This window comes from Pavona decussata, unplaced genomic scaffold (genome assembly GCF_977016875.1).
Source record: "Pavona decussata unplaced genomic scaffold, jaPavDecu1.1 SCAFFOLD_149, whole genome shotgun sequence".
Lineage (NCBI taxonomy): Eukaryota > Metazoa > Cnidaria > Anthozoa > Scleractinia > Agariciidae > Pavona > Pavona decussata.
In genome coordinates this window covers 151,003-170,571 of record NW_028145561.1, presented here as the reverse complement: position 1 = coordinate 170,571, position 19,569 = coordinate 151,003, and the positions used below count along the sequence as shown (strand labels likewise).

The 19,569-nt window shown below is 37.3% G+C and overlaps 1 protein-coding gene across 1 annotated transcript in view; it reads left to right on the top strand.

Annotated features, from left to right (window-relative positions):
* Positions 1 to 5,638: 5,638 nt before the first annotated feature.
* LOC146466223 (vitellogenin-2-like) overlaps positions 5,639 to 19,569 on the top strand; it is a 32,720-nt gene continuing 18,789 nt past the window's right edge. Inside the window, exons 1-11 of the mRNA XM_085127619.1 lie at positions 5,639 to 5,753; positions 6,752 to 6,796; positions 10,164 to 10,309; positions 11,157 to 11,453; positions 12,229 to 12,414; positions 13,440 to 13,576; positions 14,122 to 14,165; positions 14,504 to 14,604; positions 16,318 to 16,469; positions 17,452 to 17,617; positions 18,406 to 18,534. Of these exons, the coding sequence (XP_084983745.1) occupies positions 5,699 to 5,753; positions 6,752 to 6,796; positions 10,164 to 10,309; positions 11,157 to 11,453; positions 12,229 to 12,414; positions 13,440 to 13,576; positions 14,122 to 14,165; positions 14,504 to 14,604; positions 16,318 to 16,469; positions 17,452 to 17,617; positions 18,406 to 18,534 (1,458 nt within the window). The 5' untranslated portion in view covers positions 5,639 to 5,698. The remainder of the gene's footprint in view (positions 5,754 to 6,751; positions 6,797 to 10,163; positions 10,310 to 11,156; positions 11,454 to 12,228; positions 12,415 to 13,439; positions 13,577 to 14,121; positions 14,166 to 14,503; positions 14,605 to 16,317; positions 16,470 to 17,451; positions 17,618 to 18,405; positions 18,535 to 19,569) is intronic.

The following is a 19,569-nucleotide window of genomic DNA, read 5'->3' as shown; positions in this document are numbered from 1 at the left end:
AAGTTTGGGGGAATTGAAAACCAAAAGCAACGTAACGTAACACTCGTTTACCCTTATTTTATACGAGAACAGAAAAAAAGCCCCTTTTTGTCTTCAAATGCTGAAAACAAAACTCGGTGGATTGGGAAAGCTCGAGAGATCTAGCTAATCTCTTGTTAGTATTGAGTATGCTTTTGTCAAATATATCGAGGCATTGACTTCACGCTTTACTTTTTTATTTTTCTTACAGCGGTTACCAATAACACGCGACCTACGGCATTCAAAAGAGTCCGATAAAGTTGCGTTTTGGTGGACGTCAATCAAAGAAAAGCCGTTGAAATTATTTTGAATTCTGACAAGATTCCAAGGTAACCCTGCAAGAAACTAAGAATTTTACCTCGCTTAGAGAAGGTAAACTTTATTTAAATTGATTCTCCAGCCAGATCAAGCGCAAATAAAATGTTTTAAAAATTTCGATTTTCACTGCACGTGATAATTTGCTCATTTGCACGCATCGCTGATTTAATTGTCAGGTGTGGCGATTTCAAATTTTCATAAAAAAAATACGGCTTCGTCGAAACAATGCGCATTTTTCAGATAGTCTGTCTTGGAAATCAACTTTCATAAAGTTTACCATCCGTCAGCGGATAAAACTGTCAATTTCTTCGTTCTGTTGCCTTGAAATGCTCTCAGAATTCAAATTAATTTCAACGGCTTTTCTTTGATTGACGTCCACCTAAACGCAACTTTATCGGAGTCTTTTGAAGGCGATAGGTCGCGTGTTGTTGGTAACCGCTGTAATCGCGGCCACCCAAAGCCAGCGGTATTTCCAAAAACTACCATAATATTCAGCTAAAACGCGCATCAGCATAATTGTGAGATAACAGCTCGCTGTTGGTGGTTAGTTCAAATTAGTAACTTGTGGCCATCTGGGCTGAAGATAAGTGACGTTCCTAACGGCTTGTCCAAATTGCTTAACAAGGACAAACAAACGAACATCACTCTGAGTCATTCAATTGTTTATTAATTATAATCTAATTGATGAACACAATCAAGATTACTATAGAAAATCATTTTCTATTACTGGTCTGCTGAACGACAGAACTCTTTGCCATCAGACTTAAATCCGACTAACAATTCGTTAACTACGTTTAAAACTAGTTTTCTCCAGTTTTATCTGTCAAAACGAGAAACCTACAGTCCTCCGTTTCCTTAATTGTGATTCTTTTTAATTGTCTATTGTGTCTTCTTCTACTATTTGTAATTTGTAGATTGTCTTACCTAGAGGGACTTAGGTCACAATTGAGACGAAAGTTCTGTCTCTTTCTCCTGCCCCCCCCCCCCCCAACTTCTCCCTCTTACTTTTGATTTATTTGCTATTTGTTTAATTTTGTTATTATCTCTTATTATCGTTGAAATTGTTGTGGCGAATGCGTTAAACTAAACTAAACTTCAAAGGTTTGTTGTTGTTTACAATTTATTGAGGATCAACATATAAGAACTGGTGCAAAGTGCAACTGGGATATCACTCGGCAGAGCTTTGCTGTGTCCTGTGATCTCGGCTGTCTTTGTTTCTTATTTTTCTTTAACCTGTATCTATATGTTTAGATATTATTTTAAATAGAAGCGCTTCAAGTAATAAATAAAAAGTCAGTCGCACCTACACAAATGGACAAGGATCCCAGCATCTTGAGCTCGTAAACATTTCATTTTTTTACCCGTTCCATTATCGCACACTCTTCGCGCACCGATCGAAGTATTGTTCACAGATACTCATTTTGGATCCATTTTTGTCTAAACTCGGTTTTCAATCGCCTGTGTGTGGACGGAAGGCATGACTCTCCGTTTTCGAAAATCTCTTAATCTCTCTCTCGAAAATGCCTTAGAAAAACGTCTTTCCGTTTACAATAATTTTTATCGTTTCCATGTCAACGGAAGGCCTAACCGTGTAAAAAGAATTGTTTTAAAATTACAACGATTGACATGGATGCGTATGGACAGGGCTTCGGTATTAGTCCAAGCTAAACAGAAACACGTCAAAATACTAACAGTGAACGCCTCTCCTAACCAACCAACCTCTAATTTCCTGCAGGCAGATGCTCGATCATGATGGTCTCAGTAGTTAATCCTGCATTTTTAGCCTCTTAAGTGAACGCCTCTTCAGTGTTAACCGAGACGTGTATTCATGGGCTCAGCGACCCGCGAATACTACACATTTGTAGCCCCTGTTAAGCGGATTCGTAGGTCACAAGGCTAACCAATTCCAGTCAATTTTAATAGGCATAATACAGTTTTGATACATTTTTGATACAGGTACGTGGCCCCTGGTTCGCACGGCCCTTAATCCTTACACATTCCGCGTTCAAGATATAATTTCAGCCCGAAAACAGCTCTTGCGTTTAACATATTTATTGGCTTATTTTCTTCCACAAACGCGCTTCGGACGAGGCATTCTACGAAGGTTGGTGAATTTTGTTTCGTTGTACTGATTTACTTGCTTATGGCCCGTCAAATTACTTGGTTATATTGACCATTTCCGCCGGTTTACACTGTCTTGTTCTTGCTCTTAGAAAGCTGATTGTTATGAATAAACTATAATGAATCCTTTTCTCGGTGAATCTAAAATATCTTGCATCAAAGTTTGAATGTCGAACTACTAATTGTTGTGTCGATGTTATTCTTGTAACAGGTCTCTTCTGAGGACACTAGGCGGCTAACATGGTAGCGAAAACGAAGCCGGGACTTCATGAATCTTCAATCTTCGCCTTCGAGTGGAAAGAAGGAAAGCAGAGTTTTCCATTACAAATTTAGCTGAGACAAAAGCTACTTTCTTTTGACTGATTTCTCTAAGCACGATATCTTTTGCATTCTCAGTGTAACGAGACAAAGCTTTCTTCCCTAAATTACTATTTTCAAGCACGCAAATCGCTAAAATTTAGTTAACAGAAGGTAAATCCAACTGTTTGTCTACAGTGAGCCATGCTCACGAGTTTAGCGCCTTGGCGTCGTGTACTGACCATTTGAGGACGCGCTGTCGTTCCATGTGAGGGCAAGGACCTGCAAACTGAATCGCCATTTTCAATATTACAAGATCAACAAACTAGCATAGAAGCTGTCTCGAAGCTTTTGGCCTTTCATATACAATTTGAATAATGCGTTAAGTTACAGAGGCCAAATTCTCAACACGTTTGTTCCAAGATGTGTTCACGCCCTTTCGGAACAAGAAGTGTTCTGTGGCCCCGCTGTCTCTTGCTCGCAGGCCAGTAGCTTCCTTTTCATCAATATTATTGAAGATTCGTGCAGTTGCATTTAGTCTGTTTACTGTACTAAGTTTTAGAGTAAAGAGGTAATAAAATGACAGATATTTCTGCTTAATAAAGACGCCTCTTTAAGCACAGTCCATTGCGTTTCCAATCCAACTTTCTTCTAGAAGTGCTTGGAAAACATTTAACACTTAATCTGGCTCTTTTCCTTCTAATGTCTCGTAGCAGATTCCAAATGATGGGAAAGTTCGGAGGAAAGATACCGCAATCGTCGAAATCCAGCTTGAAATCCCATTAGGATCTTTTTTATACTTGTTAAGCGGATTCATTGTTTGAGTTGGGGGATATAATCCTAAAGTTTGACCATTCACGCAAATGAAAACTGCTGAGCAGTACATTTTGTAAATTGTCCGTCATATCTCGCTTTCAAAATAGATTTACACAAATTCACGTTATCTGATCTGCAAATTAGCCTATATTGACTGGAAATCTTTCCAAGGTCAGTGCACATTTCGCCAAACGAAGTTTGCGATTTTTGGCTGGTTTTAACTTGGGAGATTAATTCAACAAAAGTACCATGGGATGTCGGCATTTCAAACACCTGTTTACTTTAGACTCAAATGGTTTGATACAAAGCGGAGCCCTTTGGGGAAAGCAAATGGAAACACTAATCACCTTTTCTCACTCAGCTATGAATCGCTGTTTACCTAGCGCTAGCAAAAATAAACCCACCACAGACTATCAAGTTCAAAGATTCAGCTAAATGGTACGATTAGCGTGTAATGAAAATCAAGCTGCTATACTCGTTATAAAAATTCAACTCAGCGAACTTGGCCCATTAATTAAAAGCTTATGTCACGTCCTATTGCTGCTCAATAAACAAAGGAACAAGTTATAAAAGTGTACTTTGGCCACGAACAAAGTCAGTCGTAACCTAATCAAACTTGACCCGGAAAAGCTTATAAAACAAAACCATCTGAACATTGAACAATGTTGTATTTTTTAGAATTTAATTTAAATACCTTGGTCCAAAGATTGGAAGTAATTAACTAGATAATGTTATATTTCATTAGCACCGGAAGAGAAATAAAGACGCGGGTCATTCTGAGAGGGATTTGATATACAGGCTCCAAGCATTTGCACTATTTTCTTTCTATTCTGTTTGTTTGTTTTCTTCAACCAACTACATGTTGTCCTAATTGTTTTGCAAGGCTTTATTTTAGTGTTACACGAGCCCAAGCCCTGAGTGTTGTTATTCTTGAAAGCATCAAGGACTATTGTCCTTGGCAATGATAACCTTGGCATTAACGTAGGAGAGCAGGAGAATATCAATGATAATCAACGAAACAAAATATCTGGAAATTAGTGGCCCAGAAAGGTGAACAAAAATGCAGGAAGCTCTAAAACTATCTCGCTTCCGTTTTTAAAAACACAGACACGCAACCAAAGAAACAAAATTAAATCAGAAATTTCAATTTTTAACACAGTACGTGGCTTGTATTAAACTGGGCAAATTTTGCTTTAGCCTAATGCAACGCGAATTTCATTTTCAAGCGATTGAGGTTTGCATGTTTAGAAAAGGGGGCTATTCATGAAAGCAGGGATCCGGATTGGCGAAACACGTTTTGTAATACAAAATCCACTTTTAGGAAAGACACGAAAGTATTTACGACATACGACTAACGTGTTTATTTGTAAAATTTCAAGAAAAAGAACAAAGAATCTTCTGAATTAATGCATTGGATTATTTAGGTCAAGTGTTATCGAACAAATATCAAGTTTAACAGATTAAAAAATCTTGTGAGAATAAAGCACAGTGTTCCTTCTGAGTCCAAAGATTGTGATCGGCCGACCCAAAGAAACGTGAGCTCAGTGTAAGTGGATTCCCCAATCGGGTAAGGCAGTGCAGCCCCGAGGGCATTAATTAATCAGTATCTTATATGGGGAAGTTGACGATCTCGGTGGCTCATCGGCCAAACCAATTGGTTCAAAGGGATAACCGACAAAGAGATGGCAAGATAAACAAACGTTATTCGGATGAATACTGAGATGGAGCACTTCTCTATGACCTTGTGTGTCGTGTATTAAAAATATGGATTATTATCAGCATTGTCTAGCGAAGAATTGGCCATATTTCTAGTGGGGCATTTGATCATCTCCTTTGCCTAACGAGGTACATATATCCAGGGATTGCCCGTATTGGGTATCGGCGCTGTAAGAAGAGACTCTTTTTCCGATGGTTTAGTAACACGTCCTTGAAGTAACATGAGAATTTCTGATAACTAATGTATGTTTTGGCCTGTAGCCCGTTTGTTCTAATTTTATCAGAAAGCGACCTTTTGTTTCCGAGTAATTCAAACGTCAGATGTAATTTCAGTAACTCCCGCTCTTCCATAAAAGCTCGGACACATCGGCCAAGTGCTCCACTGGTTGGAGGATAGCTAGCACCTAACAAGATGAAGATTTTGGGTCTTCTTTTGTTGGCTGGGATTTCTCTTGCTTCATTCCCAGGTTAGAATTTCTACTGCTTACAGATGAACAGCTTCATGGGAGGGTTCTATTTCCTGCTACCCAGGGTTCAACTAAATTCAACAAGTGCTTGAAACTAGAAACAATTGGTGATAAACAGAAGAGGAAATATCAGGATCATTTTTTAAAATCGCTTTTGTGCAATGCAAACTCAAAATAATTTCTCATCCCTCAAAAATGATAAGAAGCTAGAAATGTTTACCAGCTGAAGTAGAGTGTCGTGGGATACAAAACTGTCCAAAATTTAAGCCGCTTTCAGTTGATTGTTAAAACTCAAAACTGATACAAATTTAAAATCCGTGACCTCTTCGAGGAAGAACGTTTAAAATTAAACATTTTCACTGTCGTCTTTTCTTCTATTCACGCGTTTATTTTATTTGTGTGGTTTACAGTTCAAGAAAGAAATTACGTTCTCGTCCTAGCTGAGCACTTAACAGAGGGACCCAACGACATTTCTCTCTCAGATCCTTTGAAACACTATTGACATGTTAGGTTATCTGAAGTGCCTTTAAAGCTCTGTTGGTTCATTTAAGGTCGCGCTATAATATTTTTACCAGTTCGGTCATTCTAGGGGAACTTACACGAGTCTTTCGAAATTCCTTGGGCATTTTTGTCCACTTTCCGAAAACCTTAGGCCTTATTTCCTTTGCGAAAATCTTAGTTGACCTTTTTTCGGTACCCGAAACGACATTTTTATCAATCCGAGAGCACTAGGCCTTAAATTTCCCATATCACGAAGCCTTCGAGGTGAAAATTCCGTTAAGAAAATTGTAGGGGATTAAGCGTCTTCCGAACAGATAATTTACCTAAACGATCCGTTGGGTGCCCCTGTCTTCATATTGGCTTTTTACTTTATACGCGGAAGAAATGACTGAGCTTTCCTTTAAGATCTACCAATAACGCGGTTTTTTCTCACAAGGAAATCATTGTATAACTTAAAAGAATCGTGTCCACAGTTTCGTTAATTATTCCGGTTACAGGTGATACCCGGAGGCTGGAAGTCACACCGGATCCTCGCCTCAAAGGTAAGCAACAACATCTTTTGAAGACTTACCACTCCGTCCATACATACCAGTGTTCGTTTATTAAGATTTCGATTTTGTTTTGTTTTAAACAGTTCACTACCAAAGACGCGAGATCCTCATCAGCAAAATTTTCGTCTAAATGTGTGCGTTTTTAATCGTTTTGGAAACAATTGAAAACATTTTTTACGTCGGTGAAAACCTCCGGAAACGAAAAAATTGTGGACTTGGCCTTAAGGCCAATGACTGCTATAAGCAAGCAGAATTTTTCACAGCAAATTAAATTAACTCTTACTAACTGCAGTTACTATTGGTGTACCGTTACATTGGCCATTAAGGAATTTTTTGTGTCACTTTGAATAGCGAAAAAACGTATTTGAAGCCCTTGAATCGCTAAAGTAACGAGCCAGTCTTGTTAAAATAACCCTACTAGTGCGCAGAAACTAGTATTAAATATGTTACACTGCAGATGGCTAGGATGGAAATGAATGGCAACTTGAAAAAATTAGCCAGTTTCTCAAGTTCTTCCAGTGTATTTTAGAGAAGTCAATGAAAATAGTTTGCTCTTCCTTTGCGAAATCCCTTAATATTTGTCTCCCTGGTGTTCTAAGAGCAATGTCATGTTAGAAAATAGGTTATTTGTCAAACGTTTCAGCAGAACACAGCATTAATCGTCCCTTGACAGTGCCCCCCCCCCCCCCCCCCCTAAGAGCGGAATTCTTTAAAATCTCAGTACTTGAACTTTCGACTACGCAAACAATCAGGTATTGAAGAACAAACCTTTCATGCGTGTAGTGTTGTGTTTCGATAAAATGTTCGGTTGAATTTCAACAGAAAGGAGCTCGATCTGCTAATTTAATTTAATTTTTAATTTTATAATTTTATACTCTTGTATCCCAATATAATCAGTAATTTCACGCACGCCTTTTTGACCCAGTACGAATTGCTTGCCTGAGCGCGTTTGAACTGTCAAGTATTTCATCCGCATTGCGTGTCCTAAACCTCTGACATAATTGTTTGTTATTTCTAACAAACCAATCCTCTTTGGATTTTATTAATACTCTATAAGCTAATGTGCCTTTTGTTTTCGCAGAGATTTCAATTCGTTAAAACTTGTCTTAAACTGAGTGGTTATAACGGTGAGAGAAAAGCATAAAGTTTCCTGTCGGTCAGATTTCAGTTTGTCGATATAAACACTTTCAGTAGCAAAAAGGAAATCTTATTGGCTGTCAACACTATCACCATTGAATTGTGTCAAGCGAGAGAGTAAGACCTTTACACTGAAAACATAAATCACGCGAAAAACAGGTTTTATCGTATTTAGCGAAGGTATGTACGGGATTTGCCGAATGTAAAAAATTTAAATCTTTCTACACAAGAAACGAATGACTTTATATTTAGTGACTCTTTTACCTATTGTTATCTGAAGCAAATAAAATGCTCAACAGTTAAAAAAAAAAAGAAATTAAACGATGTGACGCAAAATTCATTTCTTACGGGACTTTTCAGTCAAATTCACACAGCATAGGCAATGTCCCTGTAGAATCACATGAATGTTGATCGTGCCTTGAAGGCGTTAAAATTTGAGTTCTGGTAACGTTTACTTTGGTGGTGTTAAATCCGAATGACCAAAGTTTGAGCTATAAAGGCGTGGCCCTTCAGTAGGTACAGGACAGGGCAAAATTCGACTTGGTGTCAAAACTTGTGAAAGACGAACTCTAGCCACTCCCACTTTACGAGAGTCCAATACATTTTAAAAGCCCATTTTAGCCCCCCAGGGGAGGGGGTCAACTCAGATGTATGTAACAAAACGTTCCCTCCCCTCCCGTGAACGTTGCACCATAACAGGAGCCCATGGGCTATGTTATGGTGGCATTGTCAAGTATTTTTGTGCCACTTTGAATAGAGAGAAAACGTATTTGAATCCATGGAATCCCTAAAGTTATGGGCCAGTCTTGGTACTAGTGCTCAGAAACTAGTAATAATTTATATGTTACGCTGCAGATGGCTGGATGAAAGTGGTTGCAACTAATGTTTTTTCAAGTTCTTCCTGTGTATTTTAGAGAAGTTACTAATAGCAGATACTAGCTTGTTCTTCCTTTCCGAAATCCCTTAATATTTGTCTCCCTGGTGTTCTAAGGGCAATGTCATGTTGTAAAACAGGTTATTTGTCAAACATTTAAGCAATTTCTGTCAGCGATTAAGCATAAACCGTCCCTTGACAGTGCGACCCCTTTAAGAGTAGAGTTCCTAAATATCTACTTGAACTTTCGACTACGCAAACAATCAGGCGTTGAAGAACAAATTTTTCATGAGTGTGGTGTTGTTTTTTCGATAAAATATTGGAATTTCAACAGAATGGAGTTCAATCTCTTAATTGAATTGAATTTTTAATTATATAATTTAATACTCTAGTATCTTAACACAATCAGTAATTTCACGCACGCATTTTTGACCTTACGAATTGCTTGCCTGGGCGCGTTAACGAACTGTTGGGCATTTTATCCGCATTGCATGTCCTAAGCCTGTGATATAATTGTTTGTTATTTTTGATAAACCAATCCTCTTTGGATTTTATTAATACTTCATAAGCTATTGTGCCTTTATTGTGTCTGAGTCGGTTATAACGGTGTGAGAAAACTATAAAGTTTCCTGTCAAATTTTAGTTTGTCGGTATAAACACTTTCACTAGCAAAAAGAAAATCTTTACTGGCTGTCAACGCCATCATCATTGTTTTATGTCAAGCGAGAGAGTAAGATCTTCACACTGAAAACATAAATCACGCGGAAAACAGGTTTTATCGTATTTAGCGAAGGTATCAGTACGGAATTTGCCGAACGTAAAAAATTTAAATCTTTCTACATAAAAAGAAAAGAATGGCTTTCATTTACTGACTCTTTAGTGAAGCAAATAAATGCTCAACAATTTTTAAAAAACAAGCTATTAAACAATGTGAGGCAAAATTCATTTCTTACGGGACTTTTCAGACAAATTCACACAGCAGAGGTAATGTCCCTGTAGAATCACATGCAAAACGGATGGAAATGTTGATCGTACCTTGAAGGCGTTAAAATTTGGGTTTTGGTAACGTTTACTTTGGTGGAGTGTTAAATCGAAATGACCACAGTTTGAGCTATAAAGGTGTGGCCCTTCAGAAGGTACAGGACAGAGCAAAATTCGACTTGGTGACAATACTAGTGAAAGACTAATTCGAGCCACTCCCACTGTACGAGAGTCCAATTTTTTTTTAGGGATTGAATGCCTTTTTTTAGACCCCATGGGGAGGGGGTGAACTCAGAGTTATGTAAAAAAAACTTTCCCTCCCCTCCTGTGACAGTTTTCACCATAATCAATGTTTTTTTTTTTTAGGCTACAAACCACTGAACACCTATACGTACCAGTATGAGGCTTGTTTGACCAGTGGGTTCCCAGATACGGAACAGCAGTATGCAGGCTTAAAGATCACATGTGATACAGAGTTCTACATTGAGTCAGATTCGTGGGCTTACCTCAAGGTCAGTATCAACTTACTTACAATATAATTTCGCTATTCAGTTCACCACCGTAACCCCTAAAGAATGGGGAGAGGATGAACTGGTAAAATCGACAAGGAGAAGAAAAAGAGAAAGGATTGGGATTGGAGAGTTGTTTGCAGCTAGCTCTTCCCCAGTCCCCAACAGAGCACTGTCAAGATGGCGGACGGTGCTGCCCAAAGGCATTTGGTGGTTGTTTTGGTTTATGTGAACTGTAGACAGTTTGGTTTTGTCGTAATAAGGCCCATGTTGAATTTTAAAGTCGCCATAGCGTTGTTTGGAGTTAAAATGATTACCCTTGAGTCGTGGCAGCCATCATGATTCAACAGAGTGCTTCTAGCTGCATGCATGCTAAACACTTTTGAATCTTCTCAAGAGCCGAGTGATTAGTTTTTACAGTGCTCAGAGCGGGTGGAAAACCTGCTATTGGTCATGATGTACACAGTTATACTGGAAACAGGGATGTTAGTCTCGGGTGGAGTAGGTAAGACGTTTTATATGGGGACATAAACTTATTCTGAGTTCAGTTTGTCCTAGGACTTGAAGTAATCTATTTAATTTGGTATGTGTAGCCGGATTTGGTTTTTTGGTAGCATGAAAAGTATAAAGGCATTAAAACATGATTAGCACCCAATTTCTTATGGATAACTCAATATAAAGTTGGCATAACAACTGAGATTAATGAGGGGATAGGTTCAAGTATATATCTTACAAAAGTCTTAAAGCTTTAAAACTACTATAGCTTTGAGCAACAGCATAGGAACTGAAGAAATGAGAATTTGAAAGATTGATGAATATTCACTATTTCTCATATTTCTTTTGTTTTTAGATCAGAAATCCCCAGCTGTTTGAAGTGAATGGCACCTCCTACGACTGCAGTTCGGACTCACTCAAGGTCTCCCCAGTATCTGAGGAACTGGTTCCTCTGCTTGAACAGCCAATCAAGTTTAAGTATGTGGACGGCAAGATTGGAGAGATCTACTGCAACGAGGATGAACCAGAATATATCCTTAACATCAAACGAGGAATCTTGGCAATTCTTCATCACAACTTCACGAGGCCCGAGCAAACTAATGATGATGATGATGTAACTGGTCGTGAGCCAAGAATGTACAAGAACTGGGAGGTAATATTATTAATGTCAACCCTTTGATCAACTCTAAAAGTAACTATCCAAGATTAACAGAGGAGCTTCATTGAGATTTTGAGTTGGAGGACAATTGGTTCTTTGTGAGCAAACCATTTTAAAAGTGGAACGGTCACGTGAATTTAATTTAACCTATGTTGGTGAAAACAGTGCAACAACATTGAGAGAAAGAATATTCAGCCAATCTGTTTTGCCACATGTTGCAAACAAAATGCGAGAACTTGAGAAAAGTTAGCCTATTTGTTTTTGAAGTTTAAATCCATTCTGTCCTCTGGGCAGTCCATCTGTGCCTTGAGACACTTATGATCAGCAATAATTATTTTAATACACTGAAGTGTTAATTTGTTAGTGGATCATTTTTTGCCTGGGCCCGGTTGTTCGAAAGCGAAAAACACTAATCCATGATTAAAAGTTAATTGAGGTTTTCATCTCGCTAGTTTAAAAATGTTTAAAAGGCTAATTTCAAGCTTAAGGTTGAGAAAAGTCTAAGGCAAAACTGATGAACAAACATCTTTTGAGAGAATCTTTATTGATTTGAATTAAACTCCATCAAAGTTTACGTTAATCCGGGATTAGCTTAATTGGGCTTTGAACAACTGGGCCTGGCTGTTGATGAAATCCTGCATCCAGTTAATCCATTATCATCGACATGTTGGATTATATATAGTACAAGGTACTGTATTGACCTAATCAGACAAGATACTTGTTGTGTATTTCAAACTCACAACAAACATGTTTCTATTTTTCAATATAGTATGGCTCACATGGTCTGTGTGAAAACTTGTATGACGTGCAATACACCCCACCAGAAAGGAATGAGATCAGTGGAATGAAGATTTCCAAGATATTAAACCTGAATAACTGCACTGGAAAACCACGTGTCTTCAGTAATGTCCCAGGTGTCCGCTGCCAAAACAAGAACTGCACCACAGTTGATGAGGTATTTACTGTCCTAAGAACTTGGCATAAATGTTGATTTCACCTTGAAATCCAAATTGAGCTCTATTTTGGCTTGCAGACTGAATTTTATCTTAGAACCATAGTTCTGTATTTATTTTTAAGCACATTAATTTTAAGAATGTGCCATTTCCGATTTACTGTAAACCTCATCAGTTATGAAAGGGAGGGTAGGTGTAAAGCTTATCATGTGAAAATCAGTTTTGTTTTACATATGAATGAAAACTAATTTTTGTAAAACTTTGCACTTAGCCTCGCTTTCATAATGAGGTTCAAAGTAACTCAAAAATGGTCTGTTACCTGTTACTTTTCCTTTAATGTGAGCAATTCCAACATAAGGGAGCAAATTTCTGTTGTTTAATGGTTAAAACAGGTAACAATAATTATTATTAAGAAAGAAATCATCATTTCCTTGATTTTAATTAATTACTTCTGCAGGCTATAGCAAAAATTTAAGTGATCTATTTTTTAAGCCTTTGGGTCCAAAACTACAATCATGTGGGACTTCATTTAACATTAATTTATTTTTATTTTACTCATGATGTCCAGTCTGTCAGAATAGAGTTAATTTTGGGCAATTTTGAATTCAAAGTCAAATCATTAAATAATTTATCACTTAAATAGAGTCAGCTACACTGTATCTGTTTTAAACTGTTCGCTTAGTTTTTTGAGCTGTAATTAACTTTTACTGTATAATCTAACTGGCTTTGAAATGCAAAATTCCCTCCAACAACAACCCCCACCTCCCCAAAAATGCAACCCTAGAAAGTTCTTTGAAGAAATGTCAGCCCAGGGCTATATTTGAAATTGTATATTATGGTACATCTTGTTTGCACAATTTTCAATTTCTGGCCACCTGGGGTAGCGTAATTATGCTTTGAACGAGTGAGCCCTGTTTATAAGGTTTAGTACGCGCAGTGAAGTCATGTGAATCCTTGGCCAAGTAATGGCAACTTAACCAAACAGACTCGTGCATAAAAAAGATCTTTTTTTTTTGTTTGCCCACAGCCTTTGAAGATCTCCTTTTCAACATCATGTGATATGTTAGGAAGCGAGAGCAAGTTTGTGGTAAAGATTTGCAAAACAATGGGCAAATACGTCTTTGCACCAGCACACATGAAAGGCAGTGCAGCTACCATGGTTAAGTATGTATAATTCATTGTTTGTTTCAGTTCATCCCCTCAATTAACTAGACACTAAACAATGCACTGACACAACAGAGGCCTGATGTGTACATGCATTTTTTCTGACATGTCTAAAAGTTTGCATCTTGCATCAGTGATAAGTTTTCTTTGTGTGGAATTGTCAAATAACAAAAGAATATAACCAATGTGAAAGGAACATACTGTGGAAAATACATATTGAACCCAAGGACCAAGTTAAAAAAAATTCTTTGTAGCACCGGGCCATCGCTTTCACCGCTTACACCGTATGTTATTGCCCATCATCAAGGAGAATTTAAGTTGATCACATAGTACCTGACTTTTTGTAAAATAAACCAGCGGTATACTTTAATTGTTTGACTATTGTGGATTTTGTGTCATGGTCTTCACAAGGGATGTCCCTGCTTCAGTGAGAGCAAAGTGAAACACTGATCTCTTTGTCTCTGATCAAGCATATACATGTATCCCTCCTTCAAACACAAAATCTAGTACATGTTTTGCCAAATGTTTACTTTGTTTTTCTTCAGGCAATTTTTGAAATTCAAGGAGGTTAAGGCAGGATCTGAAAGTTGTAAGTATTGACAGAGACTATTATCCATAATGATATTGAAGCATTTAATTTGTAAATTATGGATCCAGAGAACTTAACACAAGTTAGGGGGTTACATAGACAGTGCAAATGGGCTATACAGAAAATGAATTGGCAAGGAAAACATGGCTTCTAACAATACTAAGATATTAACAATACTAAGTATTAGTTTGTCATCTGGAATAAGTAACACCTACATACATGTACTTAGCAACTCTTCTGCCAGCTTTTGTTTTTTCTTTTTTTTTGTTGTTACAAAAACTTAGTTGCAGTACTCCTTTTCATCCTTAGTAACGGTGCCTACTTGTATTTTTGTTTAGTTTCAGTTGTGAGTGACACTCCGCACAAACTGGAGATGACAGGCTATGATGAGGACAACAAAACACTGACAGACAGGCAGAAAACTGAGATGGTGACAAAGGTGAGAGTTTTTTTATTGATCCCCTCCAGTTTTTCATCTCATCATGATCCCAGTACTATTAATTTTATCATTACATCCTAAAATGTGCCATCCAACTTTCTCAGTGAAATCCTAGCACAGAGATTTTCAAGATCTACATTGCAAAGACACAAGTGTGTAGTACAGTTGAACCTGTATAAAACGGCCACCCTCGGGACTTGAGGAACTGGCCACTTAATACAGGATCACTAAAAATACTCACTGGGCGTTGTCTAATGTCAATTTTAATGGCGTATAATACAAAAACACTTCATGCAAGGAAACAATAGGACAATCAACACTCTTTCAAGCGATCAATACTTTAACAAAGTTCAGTGCCAACTTGTAACTTAACGGTATATAATATACGTAACATTGTGTAAAAGTACCATGCAATAAATTGTCCTCTACCTTTCTATGGTATGCAGTGTTCTATTTCTATGACTTACAGTTCACAACACCATATCTTATTCCGTCATTTCATTGTTGTTACAGCTCAATGTTCAATGTCACATGGCTGAAGAACAAGCCAATTAAAGAGGAATTTCTTTCTATAGAGTAAAGCATATTCAAAACAAACTTTTTTTAACATTTGGGATATGGTACTGTACTTCAGCACCATGCGGACATCTGAAAGGCATTAACGATATTAAACGGCCGAATATCTGATCAGCTGTACATGTTATTTCTTTATAGTAAAAATGGATCGCATTTTAAACACAATAAACTACCGCATAAAATAACATATAGCTTAGTTTCCATTCAAGGGTGGCCGCTTAATACAGGTAAAAATAACAAAGAAAGACAAACATAGGACTGCTACAGGGTGGCCGCAGCCACTTAATAGAGGTGGCTGGCTAATACAGGTAACAAATACAGCGTTTGTATGAGCGAAAAATCGGGACTTTGAAAACTGGCCGCTTAATAGAGGGTGGCCACTTATACAGGGCCGTTATATACAGGTTCGACTGTATTTCATTGATTAAAAGGTTTCACTTTTTGAGCACAGAGACCCAACGACAAAAGCAAACATTTAGTTAACTTCACCTGCCAACAGACTCTCTCATGCCAAAAGCTTACACATGAGGTAGTTGAAGTTTAGATCCCTGGGTGTTTTACATTATTTCTGTAACAGGATTTTATTCTGGGTGTGGGTGATTGGCCCAGCACCCAACCTCCAACTGGGACAGGAGCAGGGGCTGCTCTTCATCAGGCCGGTCTCTTTTACCAAGCCAAATCAGCATCATTGAACTACCAAGGGCTGGGGTGTCAGCCAGCATAGTTCCAAAGTCCCAGTCAGTAATGCATGCTAGCTTGGCCACCACAATAAGGTGTCAGCCCTTGGTGAACAAAAATTTGATTTATAATGTTATTGCAAAAAAATGTCCATGCCCCTGTGCCTATAGGGGGACCCCCCCCCTGCCCCACCCTTATGGGGATTCCAAATAAATTTAGCTTACCATGTGTAATCCCACTCCTGGTGGGGGCTGTACATATATTTCCTGGGATCTGTTCAACAGAAAATGACACTCTGATGTATCACAACTTACAGCATTTTTTTCTGTTAATACACTTTGGTTAGTAAATTGAAAATAATTTAAGTAAAAGCTTTTTCAGTTTACAAAGCATGTTTTGGCATTAATTTAAGTGCAATATTCAGTGTTTTGAGTTGTTTTTCCTTCCATTTTTATACAGATAGAAGAGATGATTGAGTTCCTGATCAAGAGTGTGGATGAGAAGAAATGGATGTCATACAAATTCACTGCTTTGGTGGAAATGTTACGCAAAGTGGATAAGGAGACGCTTATCACGATCTGGAACCACTGCCTTAATGACGATCGGCACAGGTACTGGTGTTTCAAATTTGGACTTTATAGTGTTGTGGTTTCATTGCAATAGCATTTAAATGAAGTGATCTTTCTTTAGTAGGTTGTGATTTTAGGATATTAGTTTTCAAATAAGATTTAGCAAACTGACATTCTGTTCAAAGAATTGAGAGAAGAAAATAATAATAATATTATTATTGCAAAGATTTTCTGACTGGCAATAATATTATTAAATATAATATGTACAGAATGTGATTTTAGTTTTTGTAGTTGTATAATATTGTAAGGTAGGGTTCGCTAGATCTTGCCACTCTGCATGGCACTTCTTCAGGGTTCACACTAGTTTTAAGTTCCAAGTTTCAAGTTTATTTTTGCCACACAGTCATGGAAAAGTCATAAAAATTAAGGAATGGAATTTGAAATTTGCATTCCAGACCTGGAAAGTCATGGAAATTAGAAAAATTTGTTGGTTTGGTATAGTCATGGAATTTCAGTTTTTTTTTTTTAGCTGATGGTTGAAAATTAAATAAATTTAGGAAACTTTAAATCCAGTGCAATCTGACAATTAAGAATAGAAAAATGAGATAAACAAGACCGAGGATGGCTTTCATTGTTTTAAAAACAACTTTTAGTTTATTACTTATAAATACGAGAAAAAAAGTTTGAATTCACAATATTTTTGCTCTATTCCAGAGTCATAGCCATTTTTTTTAAGTTGAACAAATGGACAGGTTATATATCAAGGCTAATTAGGAGTATTAACATGGAAATGAATTGAAGTGATTAAAGAAATGAATTGTATGATGTATTTAAAGAAAGAGGTGTAATTCTCTAGAGGCTTCGATTCGAGTGGATGCTATTTTTTGTTTCATTAAAAATACCTTCTGAAACTCTTCAAGGTCATAGTGGAAAACAAAGCCCAATAAAAACATTTTAAAAACAAGAGTAGTGAAGCCACTTACATTTTATTCTTTATGTACCTTTTTTACCACTTGCATCATAGGCTATGGCTCTTGGAGGCTCTGCCATTTGTCTACAAGCAACAAGTTTTCGAAGTTATTACCGATAAAATCCGGTCTAGAGATCTAAAAGCGCACCAAGCAGTACCAGTTCTGCGCCGCCTTGCCTTGACCCCCAATCCAACTGAGAGAATGTGCCAGGAAATTTCGGTAAGGGTCAGTTAACAAACAAAATAATATTACAGCTTTAATTGTAAATTTTTAAGGACGGTGCCTACTAATATCGAAGTATATTTGTGCGGTTTATGACTATGCAGGAAAAGCAGATCTTAGGAAGGCCTATTGAAATCCAAAACGAAAATTGGGGGTAGCCACGCATTTTTCAGAGATAATTAAGCAATAATATCTCTAAAAAGCCCTAAAATATGAAGCAATGTAAGGGCTTTTTTCCTAAATTGAAGCTTAATTATCTCGGAAAAATGCATGGTTACCCCCAATTTTCTTTCGAGATACCAAAAGCGTTTGCTAAGTTCTGCTTTCTCCGCATGGTTTTAAACCGCGCAAAAATATTCCTGTATTAGCAGGCACCACCCATAGGAAACCCGAGTATCTCGAGATGCGCAGAGCGTATGCGCAGTAGCAATAGTAGGCACCGTCCTTAAATAAAATCCTTCTTCTATGGGTGCAGGGATGGTGCAGTGGTGAGAGCACTTGAGCCTCCCACCAATGTTAGGTTTTCTCCTGTTTTCCCTTCTCCTCAAAAATCAGCATTTCCAAATTCTAATTTGACCTGGAGAGTGTCCTCATACTGTAAAGCACATTATTTTATTATTTTGATTATCTTGTCATGGAATTATGTGCTATACAAATTTACAAATTAAATTATAATAATTTATTTAGTAATTTAATTTTAATTATTAATTTATTTGTCAAAATTATTGTCAATCAAGCTATTTTCACAAATAATTTCTTTAATTTGTTATTGTTTTCCTTTAAAGGATCTGTGTTCCCATTCTGTTGTACAAGAAGATGAAACTCTGAAGAAGACCTGCTATCTAACCCAGGGAGCTCTGATGCATGAATACTGCAAAGACAAGGATGCAGACTGCCTCAATGATAAAGCCCTTGTATGTATTTCCTCCCTAATCAACACTTTACCTCATAGTGTTGTTGCAATCCATGTTGCAGATCACATTGCTTACAATAATATTAGTATTATACAGTAAGAGCATTTACTTACTAGCAACTTAGGGCATGTTTATATGAGAGGAAGGAAGAATTTCATCCCTGGATCACTCTCTGACCCAAGACAAAATTTATCCTGTTCTTGAGATAAAATTTGTCAAAAGTCAACTGCTAAATACTGTCTGATAAGGATAAGAAGAACACATATGTGTACGTACATGTACATGTCAACTATTTTGAAAATGAAGTTGAATATTGTTTTGTGGATTATTGAGCTAAACTTGTTTGTGAAATTTTGCTTGTCGAAGCCAAGAAAGTGTTACTCAACATCATAGTGATAAGGAAAAACCTCATTTGCATTTACTTTCAACACACTTTTACATTCGCGACTGCAAAACTAGTTTCGTCAATAGACCTCGTCAGTTGGTAGCCACAAACTGTGGCTACCAACTGACGAGGTCTTTTGACAAAACTACTTTGCAGTCGCGAATGTAAAAGTGTGTTGAAAGTAAATGCAAATGAGGTTTTTCCTTATCACTATGATGAGCTGAACTTGAACTTCTGAGTGCTACATGTACAATCAAATGATCCACAAAACTGGAAACCTGGGAAACAGTATTTACATCAACTGTTCATACAAATTGGTCACATTTCATCCTGGTGCTTAAGACAAGGATAAAATCATCCCAAGATGAACTCATCTCCGGACAAAACCATGTATATGTAAACAGGAACAAGGAAATGTCCAGATTTTGAGATGAACTTATCCGGTGACAAACGTCAACCACACCTGTTTTCAACGGTCAACTTAAGCTTTGAAAACATTCACTCTTTACTATTGTAGCTAGATAAGCAAGTCGATCTTGATAATGATACAGTCATTATATCATCAAGTGAATCTTTTTACAAGTGATCAAAGTGGACTTTTTTCTTTATACTTCAAATTTTTTCACATAAATTATGTATTTTGAGCAAGC